Source organism: Microcebus murinus, chromosome 18, assembly GCF_040939455.1.
Source record: "Microcebus murinus isolate Inina chromosome 18, M.murinus_Inina_mat1.0, whole genome shotgun sequence".
Lineage (NCBI taxonomy): Eukaryota > Metazoa > Chordata > Mammalia > Primates > Cheirogaleidae > Microcebus > Microcebus murinus.
Window position 1 is genome coordinate 27,235,046 of NC_134121.1, and position 27,696 is coordinate 27,262,741.

Below are 27,696 nucleotides of genomic sequence, written 5' to 3' on the forward strand. Positions count from 1 at the left end.
CACACTTTTTCACCTACTTCCTCTTCTAAAGTAATACTGGTGTTCTGTGGCAGTTGAAAAATGGTTAAAGCACTTGCATGCACATGATACCTGCCTATTCCCTTGCCTGTCTTGTGAATTTAATATCCCCACATCTAACTCCCTCTCTGTGTCCTTCCTGCTACACTACGGCTTCCTCCTTCATTCCACTGCAGACTTCTGTAATAGGCCACATCCTGCTGTTGGCCACAGCTAGCCTTTTGAACCCCCAGGATACCAGTACGTTCAGGGCACACTGCCCCAGACTTTCACCTGAGGTGGCACTGTCCTCCTCTGCCCCTAGAGTGGCAACTAGGAAGTTCTGAGATCTCAGGTATGTTGTTTCTGAGGTCAGTAAACAGCTGAGGACTCCCAGGTTTGGGCCTTCCTACTCCCACTTCCTGCATTAATGCTTTTTCTGATTTTACTTGGACCCAGATTTCTTTTCCCTGCCACCCCCAGCTCCAGGAGGCAAGAGCCTGTTTATTTTAATACCTGGTATGGCACTTGAAAAAGATCACACCTCCCCCGTTGTTACCCATTTCTATCTCCTGAACACTAATCCTAGAATCCCAACCAGCCCCCAGACATGTTATTAGCAACAAGGATGTTTCTTGAAAAGTTTCCGAGTTGGCTCCAAACTTGCCATCTCAGTTTCTCATTTAGCTTTTGCCCTGCCGTGCTTGATGCTGCCAACAAGGGGAAGGCTAATTTGGGGGTTGGTTAGACCCAGATTCTCAGAGAAGTGGCTTTCAAGGGCTTAGTTTCCAGGAGCATCGTTTCGAGATAAGACTGCCATTTCTGCGCTCCTTTCTCCTTTGGGCAGGGCCCCAGCGCTCTGGGGCTGAGAGAACTCCATTCACCCCACTTCTCCGACTGTGTAGGTGTTAGCGGGTGATGCTCAAGTCTAGCCTCTGGCTTTCCCTCCCTTGTTTCATTCACTTTCCACGTACTGTCAGAGACTCCAGGTCTGGCCAAGCAGCCTCAGAAAGCTCAGCGGGGTCCTCGGCTATGCTGAAGCAAGGACAGAGGTAATCCGACTTCACGTTTGTGCCTCAGCTTCTGCAGGTGGGCTCACGAGTCTGCTTCCCTGGGACCTGTGCTGGCAGCTCAGCCATCAGGCCTCCTCAGCGCATCCAGACCCGCCTGGGGCTCAAGGTCAAGACAGACCCAAGGACCAGGGCCTCTCAGACCTTTCCACAAAGGTAATCCTAGTGATGGAGGAACATGAACAGGCCCCTAAGAGTGTGTGTTCTTAGCCCAAAGTGACTCTCAGCAAACCAAAATGACTTAACTGTTTTCAATTCAAGAAAATTTTCCACTTTATGTAGATACTATCACTATTAGTTTTCTTAAATAAAAATGATGCTTTGGGTGACCTACCACTGAAGGCCAGTATGAGGTCCCATCATTAGCCTGTGGCTCAGTGTTCCCCTAGTGTAACTGCAAACCTTCTGAGAAGCCTGGCCCCAAGTGTGAGTGTGACCATTGCATGATTTCTTATTTCTAGTCCACATTGGGCTGAAATGGAACCAGAGTAGAGGGCCACAGCCAGGGGGAATGGACAATACACCCTGGGATCCTCCAGCTGGGTAAGGATTAAAGATGTTCAGATTTGGTAGGGCTAAATAATGCCCTAGATGATTTAATCACAGTAAGAGGCTCTTAGTGACCCCATGTAATCCCACAGGGCCAGTTAAAATCTGATTTCTTCCCCGATAAAAGTGCTCCAGGAGGCCAAATCCTTCCCAGCCCTTGCTTTTAGCTGCTGCCCTGGCCCTTCTCATACCCCCATCGCAGCCCTCTCGGCCCACCTAGAATAAATGGAACCACTTCCCAAAGTGGAGTTCAACCTCCCCTGGGATGGCTGTGTGTCCCTAAAAAAGACAAGAATAAATGCAGGCCACACACTGAGACTTACTGTATGCCAGGCGTTGCCTTAAGGACTTTACACACCTAGGCTCATTAATACCTTGTCAACAACAGTGGAGGGCAGCTAATTATGTCTCCTTTTGATAGATAAGGAAATTGAAGAGTTCAAGTTATTTGCCTTCAGTCACAATAGTAAGTGACAGAGCCAGTATTTAAATCCAGATCTGTCTGATTCTGAAGCCCAGGTTCATGCCCACTATGCTTCCTGTCTGGAAGGAGAGGGAGGGGAGCAATTGGGAAGGTGCCCAAATTGCAGACCCTGAACGAAGCAGGAAAAATGGGTTCCGGGAGGGACCAAGAGTCCACGGTAGTAGAAAGTCTCAGTGGAGGATGCAGGGTCCCAGGAGCAAAAACACTTGGGATATCTCTCAGAGCTCCCTGCTCCTCCTCCCTCCCATGCTGAAGGCTCTAAAATGCAACCTGACCAGGTACTGCTCTGCTTCAAAACGCTTCAGTAAGGCCGGGCCTGGTGGCTCACACCTGTAATCCTAGCACTCTGGGAGGCTGAGGCAGGTGGATCGTTTGAGCTCAGGAGTTTGAGACCAGCCTGAGCAAGAACGAGACCCCCATCTCTACTAAAAATAGAAATTAATTGGCCAACTAAAAAATATATATATAGAAAAAAAAATTATCTGAGCATGGTAGCACATGCCTGTAGTCCCAGCTACTTGGGAGGCTGATACAGAAGGATCCCTTGAGCCCAGGAAGTTGAGGTTGCTGTGAGCTAGGCTGACACCACGGCACTCTAGCCCAGGCAACACAGTGAGACAGAGTCTCAAAAACAGCAACAACAACAACAACAAAAACGCTTCAATGCCTTCCCATCGAGCTCAGGGCTGGATCCAAACTCCCTATCCTGGCCGTCAGGGCCTTTGTGACCTCACCGTAGCCAACCTCTTGCCCTCTCCTCTCACCATATTTCCAGCCTCAAGAGCTCCTGTCTGGTTCCTGGACTGACTTTGCAAGCCTCTGTCATTGCTCCCTACTTCTTTCACCTACAATCCTGTAATCTCCCTGCACTCAGCCCCCATCTACCTCTCTCAAGGTTGCTTCCTTGAAAGTTGCGCCCTCTGAAGCCTTCACTGATCCTCTAGCGAGTTGACCCACTTCCCCTGCCCTTCCCCAGCGCCTTGACTTTGCACAAAGCATGTTTAAGCGTTGTCTGCCTTTGGTCTCACATTGGACTGTGAGCCTCCTGCCAAGCTCATCAGTGGCTGCCCAGATAGTGATTCTCAATCTTTGTATTCCACATTTTGCTTTGAAGTAAGACAAGCTACTCAGCCTCTCTCGGCCTCAGCTATCTCATCTGCAAAATGGGGGAAACAGAATCTATCTCTTAGAAGTGTGAGGATTACATTTGAGGATGGAGGGAAAGCTCGTAACATGCTGTCTGGCACAATCAACGTTACTAATTGACGATGAAGTGACATGGATGATGATTGTTTTAGAATAAACACATGGGCGATTTTGCCTGGAATTCTGGCAAATGCTGGTATCTCCTAGTCTGGAGAGAACAGCAGTTTTAGGGGACTGGAGGTCATGCCTTGGCGGGGAATCAGCTTTGCGTTGCACCAGCTGGGTCTGCAGTGAAGGGCGAGAGTGACCACCCTTTGCTCAGTCCCGGGTGGGGGCGGGAGAGGAGCAGAGCCTGGACGTCTCCAACACGCAGCGTGGGGCACACAGGGGGCGCCTGCAGGGAAACTGCCAGGCTGCCTTGTGGAGGTCAGAAGGCAGGCCTGGCAGGGGGGCAAGTGAGGCCAGGAGTCGGAATGAAGCAAAGGCCTTCAGGGCCTTTCTGGTGCCTTTCTTCCGGCTCCTCCGGGTTAGAGATCCATCCTCGCAGGCAGAGTCTGCAGGGGCGTGAAGGTCGAGGCAAGGGACCGAGGGAGGACTGGTCCAGGGCTGTCAGCGAATATGTCAGGCTCAGGGACCCAGCGGAATGCCAGCCCGCCCCCTCCCCCTCCCGCTCTCCGGCGCGAGCGGGCGGCGCGCTCCGGAGGGAGAGCCGGGCTGGAGGTTCTACCCCCTCGGCGGCCCGCACGGCCCCCCCGCGCCCGCCCCGCGCCCGCCCCGCGCCCGCCCCGCCTGGGCAGCCGGGGGCGCCCCCACCTCTCTCCCCCCGGGCGGGGGAGCCGGGGGGCAGCGCCGGAGCCCGGGGGGAGCACAGCCCCGCCGGCCGGCCGGCCAGGGCAGGGGGCAGCTAGGACGGCCCCGGGTAAGCGGCGGGAGGAAGGTCGGCGGGCGGGGCGCGGCGGGCTTGGGTCGGGCCGGGGGCTGGGGTGCGGGGGGGGGCGGCCGGGGCGAGGGTCATCCAGGGCGAGGAGGGAGGAGGGGGCTGGCGGGGAAGCGGCGCGGGGCGGCCACGTGAGAGCCGGAGCTGGGGGCGGGGATGCCCGCAAGGTGTTGGAGGCGGAGAGCGAGCTGGGCTCCTGCATCCCCCCAAACTCCTACCAATCAGGTCATGGGGAGCGCAGCATCTTGCGTCGCCCCCCAGCCCACCCCCACGCGAACGTGGTTGGAACAAACAGCTGGCGAACGTGTGACCTGGCCCTTGGGACCCGCGAAGCCCCCACCCTCAGTCAGGGGCAGGGACCCAGGTGTGCAGGCAGAGGGAAGGGGACAGGAACCAGGCTTGGGCCCCTGAGTGTGTGTGTCCCCGGTCTCTTGCCGCGCTGTCTGCAGACTCACTGCAGAGCGCAGGCCTTGGGGAGGGAGCACTCAGGGGCCTGGGCCCTGCTCCTTGGGACAGCCCCCTTCCATCCCCACCCAGCCAGGGGTGTTGGATTAATATATGCTGAGACCCAGGACCTCTGCCTGGGAAGGAGGGGCACGGATCACCTCTGAGTTGGGGACGGGGCCACACTTAGGCCTGGTAAGTTCCAGGAGGCTGGCCCCAGCCTAGGGGCCTCTCTTGCACCCCCTCCCTGGCTCCTGGGCTGTGCCCCGATTTCATTTCCCTGCTGCTCCCCAGGAAGGGCTGGTTTCTAGGCAGAGAGTGTGGTGTCCAGGAGAATCTGTAGGTAGGGTGCATCCTGGAAACCTCTGAGTTGCCACACCCAGAGAGAGGCCGGGACTCTTGCGTCCCTTGCCCTCTCTTCCTCCCCCAGGACTGCCCCCTCCCCACCTGCTTGTGCTGGTTATGTAATTAACCCAGCTGAGTCTCTCTGCCAAGCTGGCAGTGGCCAGGGATGCCTGAGGGGCCTACATGGGGAGGAGGGATTACTACTTCCCCTAGTCAGGAGCCCATGTAAGTGTAGAAGCACCTGTTGGAAAAAGGACACTGCACGGAGCAGGAAGGAGATCCTGATCCTTAGTCTTAGCTGACAACTCAACTGGCTGTGGGGTCTTCACTGAGTCTTTGGGGATTTTTTTTTTAACCGTCAATAAAATGAGAAGAATCTCTTAAGTACATACTAGATGTATGTGAGCCCAGGCAACGGTGGATGGTGATCCCTCCTGGGATTGCTAGGAGGTCCCGTTGATATCGTGGAAAACCTTAGATGGATGAAAGACCCCTGTGCATAATAATGGCCACTGTTCATTGAACACCCCCTCTGTGCCTGGCACTGAGCTGGACATGCACGACCTCACAGCCCTCTGAAGTCTTGCCTCTAGGTGAGTGGCAGAGCTGGGAATCAAACCCTGGTGGTTCTCACTTCAAATCCTGCCCTTTATTTGCTCTGCTGTATGTACACATACTCCATGGATTGAGTTCTCTGAACCAGGACAGCCACAGGGGACGTTGAGCTGTGGATTGTGCATATGTGGAGGGAACACGCATCCGCTGAAGCAGCCTGCACACGCACGCTAAAAGCATGGCCCTGTCAGAATCCAGCAAATTGCCCTGAGCCTATTCAGCAGGTGCTGGTATCACCCTCCTGGGAATCTAGACAGGAGGCCTCAGGCATCTACCAGCCTCCCTGGTCACCAGCCCCAGCAGAAGGAGAAAGGTTCTCTCCTTTTTGCTGGCTAAGAGATTTGCTTTGATTATCTCAGGAGCAGGGGCTGTTGACCCTGTTTTACATATGTGCAGAGCTTGGCCCAGAGCGGGTAGGTGATTTGCCCATTGACCCACAGCTAGGACACATCAGAGTTGGGGTTTATACACAAGCTCTAAAGTCATTGAAACTGAGCAAGCAAGGAGCTAATGAATGCATTCCAAGGTCTAGTCCCCTAGCACCCCCTTCCTAGCACCTGCTGTGTGCCAGGCCCTCTGAGTTCCAAAGGATGCCAGAGAATGAGACCCAGCCCTTGGGCTGTCATGTCACATTCACCAGCTAGGATCACTACCTTTGAAAGTTGGAAATGCTGTGACATTGTAGAAATGAGTAGCTGCCATTCCCAGCTGTGTGACTTGGGGCATACCTTACTCCTGAGCCTCCTCTCTAAAGTGGGGAATAACACCACCCAATTGTATTGCCCAGGCATAACCACAGGACATGCCACCAGAGTAAGTGGCTGACAGCATTGTGCTCCAGAGCCAGAGAGGTCATCTAGTGCAGGCTTCTGTATTGGGGGCATTTGGAAATGGAGGAGCTGTTTGGGTCATTGTGGTGACTGGAAGCTGCTGCTGGCAGTTACCTCCTGGGAGCCATGGAGGGAAAATGCCCTGCAATGTGTGGGTGGTCCTGCACATTAAAGAATTCTCCCCCTACAGAATTCCAGGAATCCCTCCCCTGAGATGATGAGAGTGAGACAGAGGAGTTGCTCTTTTGTCCAGGCTCTGTGGGAAAGCCAGGATTTGAACCCAAGTCCAGCGCTGTCTGCACTCTGCTCTGCAGCCTGCCTTGGTTGGGGAGTCGGATCTGGAGAAAAGTCAGGTCATGATGAGTCAAAAAAGATAGATTCCCACTAGTAGGATGGCAGGAAACAAATGGAGAAGTTTTGGATAGGTGGAGATAGGGGTTCTGGGGAAGGGGAGGCATTCCCAGTGGCAGTAACAGCTTCAGCAAAGTCCCACAGGTGGACAGGACATGTCTGGGATGAGCCAGTGCACTAAGCCCACCTCTTGTCCCCACAGTCCAGGTGGAGGCCGCAGAGGGCCCAGGGTAAACAGAGGCAACAATGGTTGGTCCCGACGGTGGCTGAGCCCCCAGCCCCTGGAATATGCAGCCCGGGGGGGCCCCAGGCAGCGGCAAGGACGCGGTGGCGGAGTGGGGCGGAAGGCATGGTCTCCACCTACCGGGTGGCCGTGCTGGGGGCGCGTGGCGTGGGCAAGAGTGCCATCGTGCGCCAGTTCTTGTACAACGAGTTCAGCGAGGTCTGTGTGCCCACCACCGCCCGCCGCCTCTACCTGCCTGCTGTCGTCATGAACGGCCACGTGCACGACCTCCAGATCCTCGACTTCCCACCCATCAGCGCCTTCCCTGTCAACACGCTGCAGGTAGGCAGGCCCTCGGGGGCAGTGGGCCAGGGGGAAATGGAGGGGTGGGGGAGGAGGAGCTGGACTCCAGCCTGCTCTAGCTCCGGACCTATTGCCAGGGCCCCCTGCTGGGTTTGAGAGCTCTGCTCCTTGGGCCACTCTGCCCAGATCTGTTCCAGGAATCCATTCATTTGTGTGCTAGTTTATTCAACAAATATTTGAAGACTGTTTAATGTGTGCCAGGCCCTGCAGTGGGCATTGGGGCAGAATGGTGAGCAAAACAGAATGGGAATTTGCTTTCAAGGAACTCATAGTCTGGTGAGAAAAGACTAACAGGCAGTTACCATGTAGTATGATATGCAAGTGCTGTGATCGGAGGAGACGCAGGGAGCTGGACAGACCCAGTGTGTGGGGGTGGGGAGGGGGCTCACAGGAGGTAGTATCTCCAGTAAGTAGGTTTTAGGCAGGTAAGGGACAGTAGAGAAGAGGACAGGGAACACTAGCTGCCTGCTGATTTTCTGGGCTCTGTCCACCACGGCCTCAGACCCTCACTCCTTGTCATCTGTAGCGGGGAAAGTAGCAGACTGGGCCGGGACCTGGGAAGGTGTATTCTCAGAGACTCTGGGGACCCCAGTCAGATCTCTTGTCTGAGGTCCTCTTCTCTTAGGTGATGCTCTGTCCCCTGACCTCAGGACCTGCCTGTGGGACACCCTTCTGCCAGGCGTGGATTTAAATGCCCTCAGAGTCCTTGCTTACCGTGTTCCTTCCCTTGGAGCAGAGGGAAGCTGAGCTCTAAGACATGTTTGCTCACTGAAGGAAGCCTCTGACCAGAGCAGAGGTTTGCAGGGAAGAAAAGGCACCGTGGGAGAGACCCAGAAGGCAGGGGACAGGGCTTGGCCCAATCCAATATACTTGAGAAAATGCAGCAATTTCTCAGACTAAGACTAGGGCCTGGGGCTGGTAAGGAGCTCAGTGGGTGGTACTGTCTCAGCAACACCAGGCAGAAGTGCTTTGACCCAACCTGCTAGAAACATTTGTTTCTCCCATCCCAGGTGCCTGGGTCAGCGCAAACACAAACGCCTGATCCATGCATCTGCCCCAGAACCGGTGAGGCTGAGCCAGTCTAGTTTTCCTTTAAAGGAGACTTTAATGGTATAGCTAGCCTGATAGACACTCAATTTTTTTCTCCAAGCCTGTACACTGAACTTTATCTTTTCATGTATGTTGTGTATTTATTTTTTATTTAATTTAATTTAATTTTGGAATAGGTAAGATACAATTTAAAAGTCCAAACTTTGGCCTAGAGAAATTTTGATGTCATCCTTTACCCCCTTCTCCCTGGCTCCTGCCCGCCCCCCTCTCTGTAAGCATTCTTGTTGGGTTTTGGTCCATACTTCCAGTGTTTCTTTACTCAAATAAGAAAATGTAGGTTAGGTGCAGTGGCTCAGGCCTGTAATCCCAGCACTTTGGGAGGCCAAGGCAGGAGGATCAATCATTTGAGGCTAGGAATCTGAGACCAGCCTGAACAATATAGCATGACCTCATCTTCTACAGAAATTTTTAAAAAATTAGCCAGGCATGGTTGTGAGCACCTGTAGTCCCAGCTACTTGGGAGGCTGAGGCTGGAGGATCCCTTGGGCCCAGGAATTCCAGCTGTCACTGAGCTATGATCAGACCACTGCACTCCAGCCTGGGCAACACAGTGAGATCCCGTCTCTGAAAATAAACAAAAAATAAAAAATAAAATGTATTCTTATTCTACCCCACTTCTTACATAAAACCAGAAAGCCCTACAAAAGCTACACTGGTCTATACCTTGGTGGGTTTTTGTTTGTTTTTTTACTTAATATTATAACCTGGAGATTTTTCCACGTCAGTGTCTAGAGGACTTCCTCCTTTTTCATGGCTACATTATACTCCATTGAAGAGATGTACCAGGGAGTCCTTTCTCCTTGAACAAGTGGGTAGTTTCCAGTCTTGTGCTGTTTCAAACAATGCCACAATGAATAGCCTTGTGCATAAGTGACTTTGCACAGAGCTAGGTATATCTGTGGGGTTGATGCCTGGAAATAGCACTGCTGGATCAAAGGGTGAAAGCAACTGGGCTTTGGAAGGCACTCCCAGTTCCCCTCTGTGGAAGCTGCATTTGCCGCGCTCCTGTAAGCAGTGTACACGAGAGCCCTTTTCCCTAAAGCCTCACCATCGGAGTGTATTTTCAAACTTTTGGATTTTTGACAATCTGGATGAGCTATGATATTCTCAGTGTAGTCTTTATTTGCATCTCTGATTATAAGCGAAGTTGAGCATCTTTTCGTATGTTTAAGGGCCTCTGTTTCTTTTTCTGAGAACTGTTAATTTCCTTTGCCCATTTTCCTATTGGGCTATTGGCCCTTTTCTTCGTGATTGGCCCTGCGTTTTGGAGTAAAGGGACAAGCCAGCCAATCAAAAGCCTTCCTCCTCTCCCTTTTAGGAGGCCCCAGAGAGGAGTGGGTGGGAAGCAGCCTGGAGGTCCCTTCAGGGAGGCAGAATGTTGGGGGAGAGGTGAGACTGTCACCCTCAAAGGCTGGCAGCTGTGCCAGCAGAGAGCTTGAAGGGCAGGAACCTCTCACCCCTCTCACTTCTCACTGATCTCCACTTGTCCTATGGGATGGGGCTGGAGTCATATACACATGCAGGCCCCAGGCTCCTGGAGGTCACGGTGTCCAGCAGAATGCAGTCTTCCCTGGCCTAAGAAACCAGTTTGTGGTTTCCTATGGCTTTAGATTTCTCTTTAGCATCCCTCCCCTGCACTGAAAACTAAAACCTCAGCACAAAGAAAAGATGCCACATCATCTCCCTGGGGAAATCCACTGCAGCATCTTCCAAGCCTTTGAGTTGGGAAGTGCTGCTCTGAAGTTAGACTTAACTGCGCTACTGCCACCAAAGTCTTTTCCCTTTTATTCCTTCTTTGAAGTGGAGAACCAACTATAATCCTCCTTTGTGCCTGGTTCCTGCCCCACTCATAAGCTGGGACAGGAGATATGCTTCTGCCTCCTCCTAGTGTTTTGCCTGGGTCCTCGAGGGAGAGGACCCTAGTTCCCTTTGCCCTACCTCTGTCCCCTCCACTTCATGCACTCCCTTCTTTCCACACACTGGCTGCCTGAAACTGCTCTTGCAGCTGCAGCAGCTGGCAGGTTAACTAGCTAATTAATCTGTTAGAGAGCCTTTCATCTTGAGCTGCAGCCCCTCCCTGAGAAGTTGCCACAAACATTCAGGAAGTTACATATCCCTGGAGCTGCCCTGGGTCCCTGCTCTACCTCAGCCTGTCCCGCATCCAGTCTCAATCCTTTCCTCCTCAGGCCTTCTATTTCTCAACCCTGAGGGCAGAGTGGAGCATACAGAAGGGGCACATCGGGTGGCAATCTAAGGGCAGCGTCAGAGGCAGGAGTTGCATTGATCCCAGCTTGGGCCAGGTGGTATTCAGGACCATGGAGAGCTCACCAGCTAGGCAGTGCCATTAAGGAGCCTCTGCTAAAAGGTAACAGTGCTAGGCATGGAGCAGGGAGGAGGGAGTATGTAAAAATGAGGGAGGCCTAGCTCTGGCCCTGTCAGAAGCTCACAGCAGAAGTGGGGAATGAGATGAAACAGCTCTAACGAAGGTATAATCAAAGGATTGTTAGAACACAGAAGGTGAAGGGAGCAGTTTCCTGCTTGCAAGAAGGGTGGGAAATCAGGAAGGCTTCTTGGAGGGGAAGCACTTGAGCTGAGCCTTGGAAGACAGAGAAGTTTTCAGCAGGTCCAACAACTAGCTCAGTGATGGGCCCTTAGAGGCACTTAATAAATGTACTTGTTAAACAAAGGGCTGGGTAGATGGATAGATGAGGGGACAAAATGGGACAAGGCAGATGTACACAGGACAGTACAGTGGCCCTGGAGGAATGGGAGGAAGTGGCTTGGGAATGGGGACACTGTAGCACTGGGCTCCTCCTTCCTCCCTGGGCCTGGGTGATGGTGGGTCTGCAAGGTTTCAATTGCAGTGGCAGGTGAGAGCACTGTCAGTCTGGCGGAAGGTGGCTGGGCGCTAGGGGAGCCCTCATGACTGCTCTGACCCTGGTACTGGCTGGGGGGGTGGTTTGCAGGAGTGGGCAGACGCCTGCTGCAGGGGACTCCGGAGCGTCCACGCCTACATCCTGGTCTACGACATCTGCTGCTTTGACAGCTTTGAGTACGTCAAGACCATCCGCCAGCAGATCCTGGAGACGAGGTGAGGGCCAGCAACCCAGTCCATTGCCATCTCTGTGGATGCCCCAATGCCAGCCAGTCCCTGAGAAAAGGGGACAGTAGGGGGATACAGATGAAGCATATGTGCTCTCAGATTCCCACACTCAAACCTGCACACACTCACTCACATTTTGCTGTCCTCATTTCTGCCCACTCGTTTTGGGACCCTGACCATGGGGTGGCTAGACTAGTGCTGTGGTTAAAAGCTTGGACTTAGGGACCAAGACTGCCAGGGCCACTCAGCTGCATGACCTTAGGCTAGTTAACATTGAAGCCTGTTTCCTCATCTGGGAAATGGGCATAATAATAGTATCCCCCTTTTGGATCAGTTGTACTGATCAGGGACTTTAACCTCGAGGGCTTAGAGCTGTGCCTGGAACAGAACGTAGGGTGGTGGCAGTACTGACCAGGCACAGCCTGCCCCTCGGTGTGTCTAGTGGTTGCGAGACTGGCACGGTTAGAGTTCTGAGATTCCTGCCTCGCCCCGCAGGGTGATCGGCACCTCGGAGACGCCCATCATCATCGTGGGCAACAAGCGGGACCTGCAGCGTGGACGCGTGATCCCGCGCTGGAACGTGTCGCACCTGGTGCGCAAGACCTGGAAGTGCGGCTACGTGGAGTGCTCAGCCAAGTACAACTGGCACATCCTGCTGCTCTTCAGCGAGCTGCTCAAGAGCGTCGGCTGCGCGCGCTGCAAGCACGTGCACGCCGCCCTGCGCTTCCAGGGCGCGCTGCGCCGCAACCGCTGCGCCATCATGTGACGCCCCTGCTCCCTGCGCAGGCGGGCGGGCAGAGCCAGGCTGTGGGGACCGCTTCCCGGGGGAGCGGGCGGGGTAGAACTGTGGGGGCCGGGCAGCCACGCACCTCTCAGTGAGGGGCGGAGCGCGAGAGGGACCCCCTCGTAACTGCTTGGTCCCCCGCCCGTGCTCCTGGGACAGCGGCCTTCAGCGCTGCAGTCAGTGCAGGGCCCGGCCCGGCCCGGAGGGGCGCCACAGCCTTTGAGGATTGCGGGTGTGCGTGTGACATGGAGGGTGGGGGTGCGGAGGCGCTGCCTTGGCCGGGCCCCCACCTGTCTTCTCCGGAGTGTGTCTGTCTTTGCCCGGTGTCTTCCCTTCCCGTGTCCATCTGCCCCAGCGTCTGTTGGTCCTTGCCTGTCTTACCCGCCCTCCAGTCCCCCTGCCGGCCCCCAGCTCCGCTCACAGGGCTCTCATTTCGTCCATCCCCTTGTCGCAGATCCTGGCAGCTGCTTTGTGAGGCCAGGCCTTCTGACCGTCAGCATCACCGGCACAGGGCAGAGTCGCGGGTGGCCCAGGGACCACAATCAAAGGGTCCGGGGGTTGAGGTCCCAGATCAGTCATGGGGAGAAAGCTGAGCTCTCTCGCTCCCAGGGAGATCTCCCCACCCAGCAGCCCCCAGAGACACAACAACCTACCTTCCAGCCTTAACTCGATGGTCCGTCCCTGCCAGGTGCCCCCCACTCTCTTCCTGACCCCAGAGCTGGGTCACCCCCTGGGTTACAACATTGTTTTTGTTTTTATTTACAAGACCATGGAGAGGGAATTCCCCCAAAGGCTAGATTCTTTTCCATGATGCCAGGTTCCAGTTCTCGATTCCCTCCTGCATCTGGTCTGCCAGATTGGGGGGTGTTGAGTCTCGGGGGCTGGTGGTGGGCAGGGTGGTGCCCAGGAGGGGGTCGGGCTATGCCAGGGAAGATTCTGTCTCCCTGTCCCACCCTAAGCTGACTACCCCAGACTCTGCCTGCCTCAGATATCAGAATTCCCTGATCCACCTGGGGAGGGGCAGAGCCAGGAAAAGAATTGTGGAGACCCCTTGCTTGGGGGAGATAAGCCTGCATCCCCACCCATAGATAGAGGCCCTCAGGATCTGACACCCCCCTGTCCCAACACAGTTGACCCGATGCCCTAACTCACTCCACCCCATTTTCTCCGGCTGCCTGGCCGGGTTTCTACCTCTCGTCACCGGAGCTGATCACTGTCAGTTTTGTACCGATTTAGAAATAACAATAATAATGAAGATTCTAGGAATGGCCTGAGGGATTGCTGGGGGACTTGGAGGGAGGAAGAGGTGGTGCCCCCTGGCCAAAGAAAGTTCTCCTTGAGGCTGAGTCCTCAGTCCTGGTCTGGTGGAAGGATATCAAGGTCCCTTGTTATGAGAGACAGGACAACTCAGGCTTAGCCAGCTTCGCCAGGGCTGTGGCACATGGACCAGGAAGTCAGGTAGCCCAGAGTGGGGGTGGACAGGAGTCTGGGGGAACGGTCGTGGGTGGGGGATTCATCATCGACATCCAGTGTGGGAGGGAATCTGTGGTTCTCCCTGCTGCTTCCCCAGCCGATTCCCCCTCCTCCCACCCACTGGGGATAGCACAGCCCCACAGCGACTGCCCTGACCTGGGCAGTCCAGTGTTCTTGGATTCTAGTCCCTGCTGTGCTGCATGACTTTGGGCAAGTGACCTGCCCTCTCTGAGCCTCCCTCTGAAACAGAGGAGGTGGCTCCCCTTCCCCACGCTTTGCAGTGGCCGGGAGGGTAAGGAAGAGGGCTGCCCCTTTTGTCTCCTGCACTCTGGTCCCCTGGTTCACCAGGGGGGTGGGGTGAGGGATGGCAGCATCTCACATGCCCCATTACCCCCAACTCTGAGGCACATGAGAGGGTTGGGGGACCCATTGCCCCCATGGGAGCCATTGGAATGTGTCACCTGACAGGCCCCCTCCCCCCCTCTGCTTCACCCCAGGTCTTGGATGTCAGGTCCCTCCACCCCCATTCTGAGTCTCTGTCCTTCCCTTCTCCCCCCACCCCCCAGGGTTTCCCACCACAGGGTCTGGAAGTGTGTGTGACGCCCATTGAGCTGTTATTGGAAGTCAGATTAAAAATCAGGGAGTGTTTTCCCTTGTTTCTGTACCAAGGTGTCAGCTCCGTTTCTCATGGCGGGAGGGCCGAGGTCCCTACAGGGCCTGCCTGCGGAGCTCCGTGTAGAACGGGGGGTGAAGGTGATGACATGGCCCCTGTCCCAAAGCCCAGGTTGACCAGGACATCAAAGGGGAAGAGTTGGGGACTTATCTCCTTTCCACCTAACCGAACCCTCCAGCTAATTAAAACCATCCAGAAGGGAAGTGTAACTTCTCCCCTGCCACTGTCTCTGGAAAATTTCAACCCGGCTCCTGCTTCTCCCTCCCACTCAGGGCTGAGCCGATGCAGGTGTGTTAGGAATGCTCTTCGCCATCCCTCTCGACCCTGACTGATCTCACTTCTCAACGCCCAGAGCAAAGCTTTGAGGTCCTGGGCAAGGGTGGCTCACAGGACTCCGAGTGTTGGGGGCTGGGGTGGGGGTGGCCTTGTCCCTGTCCATGGTGCTGACCCACCAGCCACTTCCAGGAAAGATGGACCGTCTGGAGATGTTGGCTGAGCCTCAAGAGAGGACAACTCTCTCAGCCCCACTCCTGCTTGTCCCCATTCCCCATGCCCTCCAGTGGGATGACATTTGAAACCTACGCCTTCCTGCACCACCAAAGTCCTAGAGTGAGGGACTCAAGAAGCTGGGGTGTCAAGGACAGACCACGTGTGTTTAATAACTTATGGGACTTGCAGAAATGAGGGGCATGGCTAGAGGCCAGAGGCCAGGAGTGTGGGGAGCTGTTCTGGAGGAGTGCTCCACTGCCCCTGGCCTTCCTCTGGAGTGGGAGTGAGATCAATGGCTTGCCCCTTTGCTCAAACGAACAGACTGAGGCTGTATTTGTCCTCTGCCTGCCCCTGGCCAAAGCCCTGTCTTGTGGGCCTGCAGCGGCGAATCCAGTGGATACGTGGGCATCCTTTTTGTCCCCCTCCTCTGCAGCACCCTCAGGCCCTTAGACCCAGGACTCCTCCTCAGGTGGGGGTGGGGCTCGGTCAGGCTGCTGTGGCCCCAGGCCCCCCAAAGGCTGTGGGCTGCTCTCCAATGGGGCGCCTGGCTCTTCCTTCTCTTTTTCTTCCTCCTCCTTCTCCCCCCTTGATGTTCCAGCCACTCCAGAAGCCTCCCCTCCCTTGCTGCCCCTCCCAGCCCTCAACAGCCTGCCTCTAGGGGGCGCCCTGGCTGGACCCAGACAGAGGTAGGCCAGTGGCTTGGGGATTCTCGAAGGCCGTTTCTCAGGCCTGTGGTCTCTCCGGGGCCGGATCCTGGGCCTCAGCTTCAGCTTGTAGATGGATGGGACCCGCTGGGGTTTCCGGAGTGTTCTCTTGCCCTCCTTGCCCAGGCATGCCTTGGCTTTGTCAGAACTGGGGTTAAAGGACAAAGTTGTGGAGACTTCCGGGCTGGCAGACACAGTAGGGGCTGAGCAGTCCTGCCCTCCTGGAGGTGGGACCTTCCTCATGCTGGTGCCCTTGGCACTCAGGCTCTTGGCACTTGCGTCTCTCCTTGGCGAATGCTCTCTAGCTCCCAGCCTCCCTTTTGGGCTGCCTGGGCCCGTGGCACCAGCTGGCTTAGGACATGTTGGGGCTGCCTTCCAGGCTTCCAGGTCCACTTTAAAGAGGGGTGGGGGGCCCTGGGCCAGTTCTTGGATGACTCTGTCATAAGGACTCCCAGGCTCAGGCCACTGCCCACCCAGGCTGGGGACGTAGACTCCACTTCGAGGAATGACCCCAGACCCTGTGCCCTGGGGACAGGCATCCCCCACCTCTAGCAGCTTCATCTTGGCCAAAGTCTCCTCTTCAAGGCTGTAGTGGGTGGCTTGCCCCCCGGGGCCGCCCAGGGGCAGGGGAGTGTACCTTCCCTCCCGCGCCTGCGGGCCCAGGCCCCAGGGCTCTCCAGCCTCTGCCGTGACCTGGATGTCGGGATTCTGGTCCCTGTGCCTCACTTCGACAGCGCAGTCCTCATGTCTGGACCTAGCCAGGTCCCCAGTGATGGCCCTTAATGGGATGGGGCCTCTCCCAAGTTCTGTCCTGGGACTTTCACATGCAGTACCTGGAAAGCTTCCTGGTGTCGGGGGGCGGGCAGGTGGCAGCTGGATGGGCATCTTGGTGAGTCCTTTAACAGGGCATGGAGGATGGACAGGTGCTGGCTCCCTGAGCTGGGAGGAAGCACCCCTGTCCTCATCCGAGAGTGGCAGCCTGAGGCCCAGGGGCTTGGCTAGGCTAGAGGAACGAGGCGGGGGAGATGGTCCCCGTGCTGATGTTCCCTTGGTGGTGGCCTCAGGGGCTCGGAGTCTTTGGGGTGTTGAGGTCCTAGCCTGGGTTCCCTGGCTGTCTTTTTCCTCATATACCCGAGATGTGGGAGTCCTTCCCCTGGGGAGTCCAGGGGGGTACCTGTCCTCCCTCTTCCCAGACGAGGTACACTGTAGGTCTTGGCCCCCATGGGTGAATGAGGACCGGGCACTGGGTGGGCTGTGCCCAGCTGGCAGCTGCCTCCGAGACGGGGTACAGGACCTCTCCTGGCACCTGAAAGGGAGAATCACAAGGCTGGAAAGGGGGGACTGGTGAGGCTGGCAGGGTGGACTGGGGCAGTCCCCTGGCTCTGAGGAGAGATGGTCTTTCCCCAGGGAGACCCCAAGATGGCTAGACTTCATGCTGAATGAAACACGTGGCAGCCACTGTTTCAGTCTATTCTCCCTTGTTCCCTGTGTGGCAGATAGAAGGAAGCCTGGCCCGGGCCTGGGGTCAGAGCTCTCAAAGGGTGATCCCAGACCAGAGATCTGGCAACCAGGGATCACTAGCAGCTTCATGTTGGTGGAGGTGGGGGTAAGGCAGAGAACCTTGGGTAAGTCTGTTCCCTATCTGGGCCACAGCCTCCCCATCTGTGAAATGGGAAGGATATGAAGGGAGCAGATGCTCTCAAAGTTCCTGGTGCCTTTTCAGTTCAGAACACCTGAGGTCTTGCTGGGGCAAGGGCACTGCAGGGGACCTGCTTTCTTTATCTTGGAATGTGGCCTCTGAGAATGGGGACTCCAAAGGAAAAATAGGCCCTTCCCTGAGAACACCCCCATACCTGAGAACCCCTGCCCCTGCTGCCCGCTCACTGCGGGGTCTGGGTGGGGAGGCGGTGGGGGGCCTCAGCTTTCGGCCTGAAGAAGTGTATGTCTTCCAGTCCACGGGGGGCAGTGGGCTCTGGGAGCGGCTGATGGTCATCGTAGGCTGGGGCTGCGAGGGGCCATCCTGCACCCTCACCTCGTGCTGCACTGGTGGGGCTGGGGGCTTCAGGAGGCCGCCGGGCTTGTGTGCTGCCAACACCGTCCCCCAGAAAAAGGAGAGGAGGGAATGTTCAATTCCTGCATATGGGGCCCATTGTTCCCCACCCCTGGCTGTCCCTTGCTTCTTTTTTTTTTTTTTTTTTTTTTTTTTTTTGAGACAGAGTCTCGCTTTGTTGTCCAGGCTAGAGTGAGTGCCGTGGCGTCAGCCTAGCTCACAGCAACCTCAAACTCCTGGGCTTGAGTGATCCTTCTGCCTCAGCCTCCCGAGTAGCTGGGACTACAGGCATGCGCCACCATGCCCGGCTAATTTTTATATATATATATATATATATATATCAGTTGGCCAATTAATTTCTTTCTATTTATAGTAGAGACGGGGTCTCGCTCTTGCTCAGGCTGGTTTTGAACTCCTGACCTTGAGCAATCCGCCCGCCTCGGCCTCCCAAGAGCTAGGGTTACAGGCGTGAGCCACAGCGCCCGGCCTGTCCCTTGCTTCTTATCCCACACTAAAAACAGTGGGACCTACAGTGGCAGCACCAGAATTTCCTTATAGGGCGCACTTAGGAGACAGAGGCCCAGCTGGGGGGCTTGTTTAAAGCTGCATTTGTATGGCAGGCCCACAGCTTTTAATTAGAGTATGTGCTTATTTGGGGTGGCTTGAGGTGCTGATAGAGATTTCGGAAGGACCTTCCGAGTCATGCTTGGTGCCACCACTGTGGACCCCAGAGCCAGACCTAAGCTCTGCGGGGAGGCGCCGGGACCAAATGCTGGTTCTGCGTGTGTCGCGCGCCATCTCGTGGCTACGGTTAGTACTGCGCCGTGACTGTCCAGCTACGGCGCCTTCTTTCCTCCAGCCTCCCCCGCCCCTCCCCGCACCCCTCTTAGCCCTGGAGATCAGGCCTACCCCCCACCTCTGCTTCCGGCCTCCCGACCAAGAGCTACACCTGTCCAACCAGCCCCACAGAAAGAGGAGACTCTCAGGGGACTCACAGAGGGACGTGCACCTGCAGGGGTCATGTTTGTCCAGATAATGGCCCAGCGTGTCCCAGCCGCCCCCCACGCGTACCATCACGTGGTTCCGGAGGATCTGAGGGGACAACCGGGTGAGGTTGAGGGCGGAGGGCATTCCCTCTTCCTGGACCAGCTCGCAGGCTTCCAGCACGCACTCAGGGACACTCTCGTCCATGTACTCACGCACACGCAGATGCTCCCTTGTGCATGTGTGTGGTTGGGAGCGTGTATATTTTTGCAGCCTGAGTCTCCTCCATGACTGGCATTGGATGACACATGTTGTCAAGGGTGGGGGCCAGGCTGGCAAGCAGAAAGTTGCCCTACAACTGGACAAGGGCTGTCACAGGCACTGTGTAATCCGGAGCACTCCTTTCTGTCTCTTTGCTGGAAAGGGTTTTGCACCTGCACATGCTTGTACCCAAAATGGGGGCCTACGCTGCTGGCTTGGACTCTGTGATATGTGTGAATGAGTCCCTGAGCGTCCCAGCCCTGCTCCACTCTGGGGCAAGTCGCATAGAGTCTCCAAGCTTCAATTTCCTGTTGAAAAGTGGGGCCACCATTCCTTGCCCCTACCTACTTCATGGGGCTATTGCCTCAGGGTCCAGGTGAGGGTCCAGGAAGCTGGCTCAGGTGTGGCCTGTGCCCAAGGAAAGGGCTTGGCCATGCCCCAAGCTGGGGGCCACCCCTTTGGGTATAGGTGCCGGTGAGGCACAGCCAGGTATTGGGGCACATTTCAGACCTGTGCTACTACTCACTGCAGAATGTACCCAGAAGACATGCAAAGGGGAGGGGACTATGGGATCAACGTGGCCGGGGCCAGGCACTGAACACAGACTTGGGGTTCTCAGGCCCCTTGCTCAACCAACCCATCAAGCGAGTGGAGTGGAGTGGAAAAGCGGGGGTGCTCTTCTCCATACTCCACTTCTGCCTAGGGACACCCTCTACACTAGACTAAGTTGGAGGTGATGGAGGGCGGTGGTTCTGGCTGCCCTGACGGGAAGAGGGAATAGGCTTGCCAACTCTGCCAGAAACTTCTTGGAATTCTCCCAGGGAGAGGAGAGCTCCAAAGTCTGATGGCTTGGGGAGAATGGTGACTTCCTGTCATTGTCCTCAGGCCTGGGCAAGGTCCCATGGAAAGAAACGCTATTCTGCTGAGGATGCTGGGAGCCCCTCGACCCCCAGCCAGACTCACCCGGATGAAGATGAGGGTGTTGGAGTCCCCCACTTGGTACTTGCCCTCAGACACCTTGACCATGGGGAACTGCACTGGGCACGTGCAGTGGCTCACCAGGCTCTGCACCTGTGGGACATGGGCAGCAAGATCAGCCCTCTCCTCTGCCCAGGTGCCCAAGGCTCCTCCCCGCCATGCTGGGTCAAACTAAATGGGGGGCCTGCCTGCCCCCAGAGCCACCCCAAGCTTTCTACTGAGATCAGACTGGGGGCTGAGAATCAAGTAGAGAAGATTATAAGTGACAGAGAGAACGAGACCTGGAGTGGCCACCTATGGACCTACGGACCAGTGTCCTGGGGGGGTCGGCTGATGGGGGTGGTGGAGTGCAATGGTTAAGAAACTCCCCTGAGCTCCATTTTCCCCACTGGTACAAACGGGGTCAGTGAGAGCCAACTGCTATGAAGCACCCCCTCTGTTCTGACACTGTCCCAAGCACTCTGTATGTGCTGGCTCGTCATCACTCACAGCACTCATAGAAGGCGGGTGCTGTTACTGTCCCCATGCTGCAGATAAGGAAGCCGGGCATGGAGAGCTTAAATAATTTGCCCAAAATCACACAGCCACGAAGTAGAGTTCCCACGAAGGGTTCAACACCCTTGAACCAGGGTGTTGCAGGGAGTGCCAGAGTCTATGTTTTTGAAAACCATCTCACTGGGGTTAAATGAGGCAGGTGTAGCATGCTGGCTTGGTAATGAAGCCTCATAAGTGGCACAGCCATTACTACATGTGGTTAGGGGCTAGGCGAGGTGGCTCACGCCTGTAATCCTAGCAACTCTGGGAGGCCGAGGCAGGAGGATCGCTTGAGGTCAGGAGTTCGAGACCAGCCTGAGCAAGAGCGAGACCCGTCTTAGCAGGGCATGGTGGTGCATGCCTGTAGTCCCAGCTATTCAGAAGGCTGAGGCAGGAGGATCACTTGAGCCCAGGAGTCTGAGGTTGCTGTGAACTGGGCTGATGCCACATCACTCTAGCCCAGGCAACAGAGCAAGACTCTGTCTTAAAAAAAAAAAAAAGAAAGAAAAAAGAAAAAAGAAAGAAAGAAAGAAAGAAAGAAAGAAAGAAAGAAAGAAAGAAAGAAAGAAAGAAAGAAAGAAAGAAAGAAAGAAAGAAAGAAAGAAAGAAAGAAAGAAAGAAAGAAAGAAAGAAAGAAAAAAAAACTACGTGTGCTTAGGGTGGAGGCTCAGAGTGGAAGGCCACTTGCTCAAAGCCCCACCGTGGGTTAGTGTCAGGGTGAGGACAGGAGCTCAAGAGCAGGGTGGCCCAACAAGGGCTGGAGCGGCATGGGGAGAGGAGGGCGGGAGGAAGGGTGTGTGCGGGCCCTCACCATCTGGTCGAGGTTGCGGAAGTGGCAGGGCGGGCGCGTGGGCGGCGCGGGCGGCGGGGGGTCGGGCGGGGGCAGGGCCAGCTCGGTCCGCAGCTCGTGGTCGATCTCCTCCTCCAGCTGCACCAGGGTGGGCGCGGCGACGCCGAAGCGCCAGGCGCGGCGGCCCAGCTCCAGCAGGCACAGCACCACGTTCTTCACGTTCTTGCGCAGCACCAAGTCCTCTGTCTCGAACATCAGCACCTCTGCGGGGGTGGGGGGACGTGAGCCCCTGCGGACCTCCCGGGGGCAGGAGCGGGGAAGCCCTGGGAGTCATCCGGGTGGGGGTGACAGACATGGGGGAGGGTTTGGGTCTCAGGATCCTGGGGTCCCATCTGTCAGCCCCCTAGGAAGGGGTCTGGGCAGAATTGCCCAGATGCTGGGTGCAGACAAGGCGGCCCATGGCACAGGAGAGGCTGGGAGTGGGAAGAAGGGAAGGGTTAAGTCCACCGTCCCCTCCCCCCCCTCAGCTTCTTGCCAGGATGGGTCCAGCAGCAGGAAGCAGTTTGTTCTACTTCCCACCCATGCCTCTCACCTGAGACATCCACCAGGTACCTCAAACTCAGCCCCCCAGCCCGGGGATAACCAGGCAGGGTTGAGTGCAGGCTCTGAAGCCAACCACTAAGGTTGGGGCCCTGACTCTCCCAATACCAGGTGCATGACCTTGAGCTTGTCCCCAAGCCTCAGTTTCCTCCTCTGTAACATGGGAGTGTAGTCTATTTCATGGAGTTGTTGTGAGGACCAGATGAGCTGACAGTGTCTGGCACACGTAGGTGCTCCGTGAAACACTAGCTTGTGCCCGCCCTCCTGTCCTGCTCCCACTGCTGTGCCACCAGCCAGCGGCCTGGGCCCAACCCTTCCCCAGCCTCTCCCCCACAGCCTTTGGCCTGGAGGATGGCTCAACATCCAACCTCATCCCACTCCTGACTTGTCACTCCCAAGTCCTACAAGCCCCAGCACGACAAGGCCCCTCCCTCCTCCCTGCACTCCCCTCACCACCCCTGGCTTCTCCTAGTCATCCAAACACAGCACCTTCTCTGTGCCTTTGTCCTGGTCCCCCTGCCTAGAATTCTCTTCCCCCAAAACTTCCATTTATTCCTCAAGACTCAGCCAAATCTCCTTCCTCTATGCAGCCTCTTTTAGCTCCCACTTCCACCTCATGGGGTCGCTGTCCCCTCCCCTGGGAGCCCTGCACCTCTGCTAAGAGGTCTGTCCGTCACAGTGGGCTGTAATTTACAGATCTCATCTGCCTCTCTTGCTAGACCATGAGTTCCTCGGGCACCAGGTTTTATTCCTTTCAGTTCTTAGTGCCCAGCACAGTGCTCAACACAGAAGAGGTACTCGATATATGTTTGTTGAATGAATCATCAACAAACATTTATCAATCACCAACATAGTTATTTATTGAGGATTTACTATGAGATGGGGAAAATGAGGCATGAAAAGAGGTGAGCCGGCCCAAGGCGAATCTGCAAGGGGGGGGACCCAGGCTGGGCCCTGCGAGAGGGGATGGATGCCCTGGAATATAAGAGCCTGGGATGGGGTGGGGTCCAGGGCAGTTACCTTGGATGCCCATCTCCTTGCGACACCACTGGATGAAGTTGGAGACATTGTCCCTGGCCTGGAAGGTACCTGGCTGGGCGGCCCCGTTGCAGCGAACGCCAGCCTGGGGCATGGGAATCCTTTGGGCTCGGGCAGGTGCCTCAGCCAGGAAGGCCAGGGCGGCCTCGGTGACGGCGTTGGCGTGCCGGCACAGCACCAGGCCCGTCTCCAGCACCTGCAGGAAGTTGGCCGCGTCGATGTCCAGCCCGTAGAGATCCCGAAGCCACTCAGCCAGGTCTTCCTTCATGGCCTCCAGGTACTGCTCGCTGGACCTGAAGGGCCGGATGCTGCGCACAGGAGGCCCCAGGGTCCCAGGCCTCCTCCTGTGCCCCCCAGGCTGGGACATGGCTGGCCTCTCAGCAGAGGGCGAGGTGGGCACCTCCTCTCTCCCACTGCTGCCTCTTTGCTCTTGCCGCCTGCCGGGTCTCCGCCCGGTTCTCCCTGATTCCGAGGTTCCCCTTCTGCTCTCCAAGAGCCCAGGACTCCCAGCTCTGCTACCCGCCGCTGGCTTCAGCCGCCGGGCCAGGCCTGGCCCCTACTCCCCCACATTCCTCAGTCCCTGCCAGAACTTTCCCTGCTTGGTGGCCGTTTAGCGACCTCACCCCACAGCTGCCCCGTCTGCTCAGGGTTCACCACCTCTCAGGGTTGGGTGGAGGTGGGGTCATTCCTCTCTTCCCCAGGGCTGGACAGGTCACGCTGGCCGCCTCCCACCCTCCACCGGCCGTGGGGCCTGGCATGGCTGTCGCCTCCCCGCTCTGCTTTCCTCTCCTCTCCTTGGAGACAGCGGCTGCTACAAACACTCCTTGTTAACCCTTCCCGGGGGCAAGCACTGCCCTGCAGAGCCAGGGAGAGGGATGAGAGGCTGGGGCCGATACTTTCACATATATTATTCCTTTGTCCTCACTGGGCCGACCAGCTGGGGGCTTCAGGGGAATGGGGGGAGCAGGGGCAGGGCAGGGGTTGCCATGTCCCTCGGTGTTTAGTGGGCATGGGAGGGTGAGGATGAAAAAGACACAGCAACAGAGTCCAAAGACATGAGTTTAGCCCTTAATCCTCATGTGCCCATCAGATACTACCTAGCCTCTCTGTGCCTTAGTTTCTCAACTGCAGAATGGGATAATAATGTCTACCTCTCTGTGGAGTTATAAGGAATAATGGAATAATATCTGTGAAAGTATGAGACCATCAGAACACACTGGCACGGGTCTGGGTGCGTCTGGCTCTCAGTGACTTCCCGGGCAGGTGTCTAGCACCGTGCCCCTCTCTTTCTCTGGAGAGTTTGCTCCATCCCCCATGCTAACCATGCGATAGATCATGGTGCCTCACCCCATGGCCACAGCAATGCATTCATTCAACAAATACTTATTGAGCACCTACTGTGTGCCAGGTACTATCATAGGCTTGAGGATACAGCAATAAACAAAAAAAAAAACCCAGGTCCCTGACCTTACAGAGGCTTCTTACATGTTACTGGGTGACGGATGACAGGTGAACAAATAAATCTATAGTAAGTCAGATGGTGATAAATTCCAGGGAGAAAAACAAAAGAGTCAAGGAGATGAGGGTGTGCATGGAATTTTCTATGAGGTGGTCAGGGAAGATTCCCAAGGATAAGGGGATATCTCAGCAGGGACCTGAGAGAAGTGGGGAAGTGAGCCCTGCCGCTGCCTGGGGGAAGAGTGTTCGGGCGGAGGGAACAGCCAGGGCAAGAGCTCAGAGGCAGGAGCGTGTGTGGCTTATTCTAAGAATCACAAAGAGAGGTGAGACAAGAGGCAGGGGGGAAATGGGGTCCCAGATCATGCAGGGCCTTGCAGGTGGCTCTAAAGACTTTAGCATTTTCTCTGAGTGAGACGAAAAGTGCACTGCAGTGTTTGGGACGGAGGAGGGACATGCTCCAATTCAGGCTGCTACATGGAGAAGGACTGCAGGGTCGAGGGTGAGATCAAGGGGACAGTAAAGCCGTTGCAGTCACAGGGAGGAGCAATGGTGTCTTAGACCAGGTGGTACCGATGGAGGTGATGACAAGTGGTCACAGTCCATATAACTCTTGAAGAGTTTTTTGGATTGGTCCAAGATGGGTTTTTCAACCTGGCACCATGAACATTTAGGCCAGATAATCCTTTGTTGTGGGGAGCTGTCCTGCCACTGCAGGACATTTAGCGGCATCCCTGGCCTCTACCCAAATGCCACTTGTACCCGCATTACAACAACCAGAAATGTCTCCAGGCATTTGGAGATGTCCTCTGGGGGACAATGTCCCTGGAAGGCAAAATCCTCTGCCCCTCCACTGGGAGCCATTGACCTAGGAGATGAGTGTGTGATTCAGCTAGTCCAAACAGGCCATCCCTGGGCTTTTTTGATTGGAGCTATAGGGACAGGTTCTTTTGTCAATCTGATGGTGAGGGTTTTAAGGGTGTGGGTCTGGGGCCATCACACACAGAAAGTGCTTCTGCAGCAGGCAAGAATGAAGCTGGCACACAGAGCACCGAGATGGGAGGAGACAGGACCCTGAGGATGCTGGAACCCTTGGTTCTGCTATTTTTAGGCCAGCCACACCTCTGCCTCTATTAGTCGGGGCCAGGCTAAGCTGCTATATATAACAAAAAGACCACCCAAAACAGTGGCTCACACAAGGGAAAAGTTTATTTATCAGAGACAGGCGGATGATCCAAAGTAGGCAGGTGGCTATGCCCATGAAGTTGTCCAGGGGCTCGGGTTCTTTCTATCTTCTTGCTCTCTTAGGCTGTTGTAGTTGGTCAATGGTCAATGCTGGCTTCCCAGAACTTTGTCCTCTTCCAGGTTGCAGAAAGGGGGAACAGGGAGAATGGCATCAACCCGTTTCCTTTTTAATGATAGGATGTTGAAGTTGCAAACATCCACTCACATCTAGTCATTTGGCCACACCTAGCTGCAAGGGAGGCTGAACACGTGCATTCGAGGGGGTGGTTATGTGCCCTGTGAGCGTCCAGTGATGGTTCTTTTACTAAAAGGAAGAAAGGGAGAATGGAGACGGGGGACAGATAATAGATCAACCACACTGCCCTTCTCAGACTTTGCTTTACAGATTCTATAAAAGGCCAGATAGTAAATATTTTTGGCTTTTGAGGGCTATGTAGTCTCTGTATCATAGATTATTCTTTGCTTTTGTTTTTCTTCTTTACAACCCTTTAAAAATATATGAACCATTCTTAGCTCAAGGGTCATACAAAAATAGGCTGTGTGTAGATTTGGCCTGTTGTTTGCTAACTCTTGGATTATATGAATCAATAAATTATTTTTGGTTTTTTTGGGCGGGGACTTTTTCTGTTAACCACAGATTTTATTTTTTGACTAGTCAGGATAGCAGAGGAATTTAAATATACATGTTAAATGAAAGAGAACTGCGATAGACATCCAGTTAATTCTGAAGGGGAGTTAGATAGAGATGCATTCATTCCATTTGGAAGATTTAATGAAATGAATAGAATTTGAGCTTATTTCTTTGAATAAGAAATGAAAAATTGTGTGTTCACACTTTTACTAGGTCAGAGAACACCTTAATTAATAGGAAGACACAGATGGAGCAGTGACAGAGAGGAGGGGAACACCCACTCTTTTATTCTAAAGCTGGTTTAAGTTGGTTTGCTGTCAATTATAGCCAAAGTGAATTTGGAAGAAAAAAGCACAGTGAAAAAAGTGGATTTCTTCTCCCTTCCCTGCCTATGCAGATCCTGCCTGTAACCTATAAAAGGCATAGATTGTACAGCATAGATTCTGAGTCCTCGTGCTTGCTTGGGCAGTTCCCTACCTGGAAGGAGCCTGGTTTCACCTTTGGAAGCTCAGCAGGCCCCACTCTTGTTGGCCAGGTCAGGGGCGCGTGAGCTGAGCTCACCCAATCAGACCCAGCCACTAGGGGCCATGACATGAAGCAGTGAGGAATTCATTATGGGGGCAGCCCTGGCGACATTCATACCTAGTTCCTGGAACCGCAGGGACAGGAGTCAGGGGTTGGATGTTTCATGATCCATGTTCTGCAGTAGAATTTTACCTGTGGTGCTGGGTGCCCAGGTCACCTTCATCCTGCCTGTTTGGGGAGCCTGGTTCTTCGACCTTCCTGGTGATCCTGTGGGCTATCCAATAACATTTCAGAGCATTGCTTTTCTGCTCAATGTAGCCAGGGTTGTTTTCCTGTTGATGACAACTAAGACCCCTACTGACATGCACACACATCCTTCAGGGCTGGGGAGACTGAACTTGCTCCCTGAGCCCTCCACCCAGGGCTCATGACCCTTCTCCTTTCAGCTCTTACCGCTCTTCTGCTGTGAATACCAGCTGGAAAGGTGACTCTAGCACTGGGGGTTTGGAACAGTAGCCAGGATGGAAAGGGGAACATCAAGCTGCTCGTTTCTTCTCCCATAGCCCAGCTGGGGCAGTGGGAGTGAGGCTGTAGCAAGTAAGAGCTTTAACTTACCAAGCCTCAGTTTTCATGTGTCCTCATCCATAAAATGGGTACAATAACCATAGTCTCGATGCCTTTAGAAGATAATTGAAAGAAACGAATGAAAAGTGCTTTGGAAATTAAAAGAAAAAGATACCCGAGTTTGTATAGTAGCAACTCAAAGCTGACTGATGAATGTACAGTAGGAAGAGTGTGCTTTGGAGTCGGACAAGGTAACATAGGCCTGGATTTGAAATTTGACTTTACCCTTTAGAAACTGAGACGTTGGGTAAGTCACATCTCATTTCAAAGTTTCAGTTTGCTTAACTGTAA

At 55.0% G+C, this 27,696-nt stretch overlaps 3 protein-coding genes across 3 annotated transcripts in view; 1 reads left to right on the forward strand and 2 right to left on the reverse strand.

Annotated features, from left to right (window-relative positions):
• Nucleotides 1-27,696, reverse strand: part of NLE1 (notchless homolog 1) — a 350,374-nt gene that overhangs the window by 287,621 nt on the left and 35,057 nt on the right. The window lies entirely within an intron of this gene.
• RASL10B (RAS like family 10 member B) lies at nt 3,920-14,488 on the forward strand. The gene is made up of 4 exons (XM_012786156.2): nt 3,920-4,165; nt 6,971-7,333; nt 11,431-11,555; nt 12,063-14,488. Exons 2-4 carry the CDS (start codon nt 7,118-7,120, stop codon nt 12,331-12,333), a joined length of 612 nt encoding a protein of 203 aa, XP_012641610.2. The 5' UTR covers nt 3,920-4,165; nt 6,971-7,117; the 3' UTR covers nt 12,334-14,488.
• GAS2L2 (growth arrest specific 2 like 2) lies at nt 15,137-23,685 on the reverse strand. Its single transcript, XM_075994371.1, has 6 exons — nt 22,908-23,685; nt 21,309-21,550; nt 19,949-20,056; nt 18,736-18,832; nt 17,544-17,775; nt 15,137-17,017 (listed from the first exon to the last, which is right to left on the reverse strand). Exons 1-6 carry the CDS (start codon nt 23,290-23,292, stop codon nt 15,433-15,435), a joined length of 2,649 nt encoding a protein of 882 aa, XP_075850486.1. The 5' UTR covers nt 23,293-23,685; the 3' UTR covers nt 15,137-15,432.

What these genes read in the sequence shown, in the direction of transcription:
- RASL10B (XM_012786156.2), top strand. Translation starts at nt 7,118, where the DNA reads ATGGTCTCCACCTACCGGGTGGCCGTGCTGGGGGCGCGTGGCGTGGGC. An exon ending in TCCCTGTCAACACGCTGCAG is followed by an intron (nt 7,334 to 11,430) that starts GTAGGCAGGCCC and finishes GGTGGTTTGCAG; the next exon opens with GAGTGGGCAGACGCCTGCTG. An exon ending in CAGCAGATCCTGGAGACGAG is followed by an intron (nt 11,556 to 12,062) that starts GTGAGGGCCAGC and finishes CTCGCCCCGCAG; the next exon opens with GGTGATCGGCACCTCGGAGA.
- GAS2L2 (XM_075994371.1), bottom strand. Translation starts at nt 23,292, where the DNA reads ATGTCCCAGCCTGGGGGGCACAGGAGGAGGCCTGGGACCCTGGGGCCT. An exon ending in TCCGCAACCTCGACCAGATG is followed by an intron (nt 20,057 to 21,308) that starts GTGAGGGCCCGC and finishes CATGTCCCACAG; the next exon opens with GTGCAGAGCCTGGTGAGCCA. An exon ending in ACACCCTCATCTTCATCCGG is followed by an intron (nt 18,833 to 19,948) that starts GTGAGTCTGGCT and finishes TTGTCCCCTCAG; the next exon opens with ATCCTCCGGAACCACGTGAT.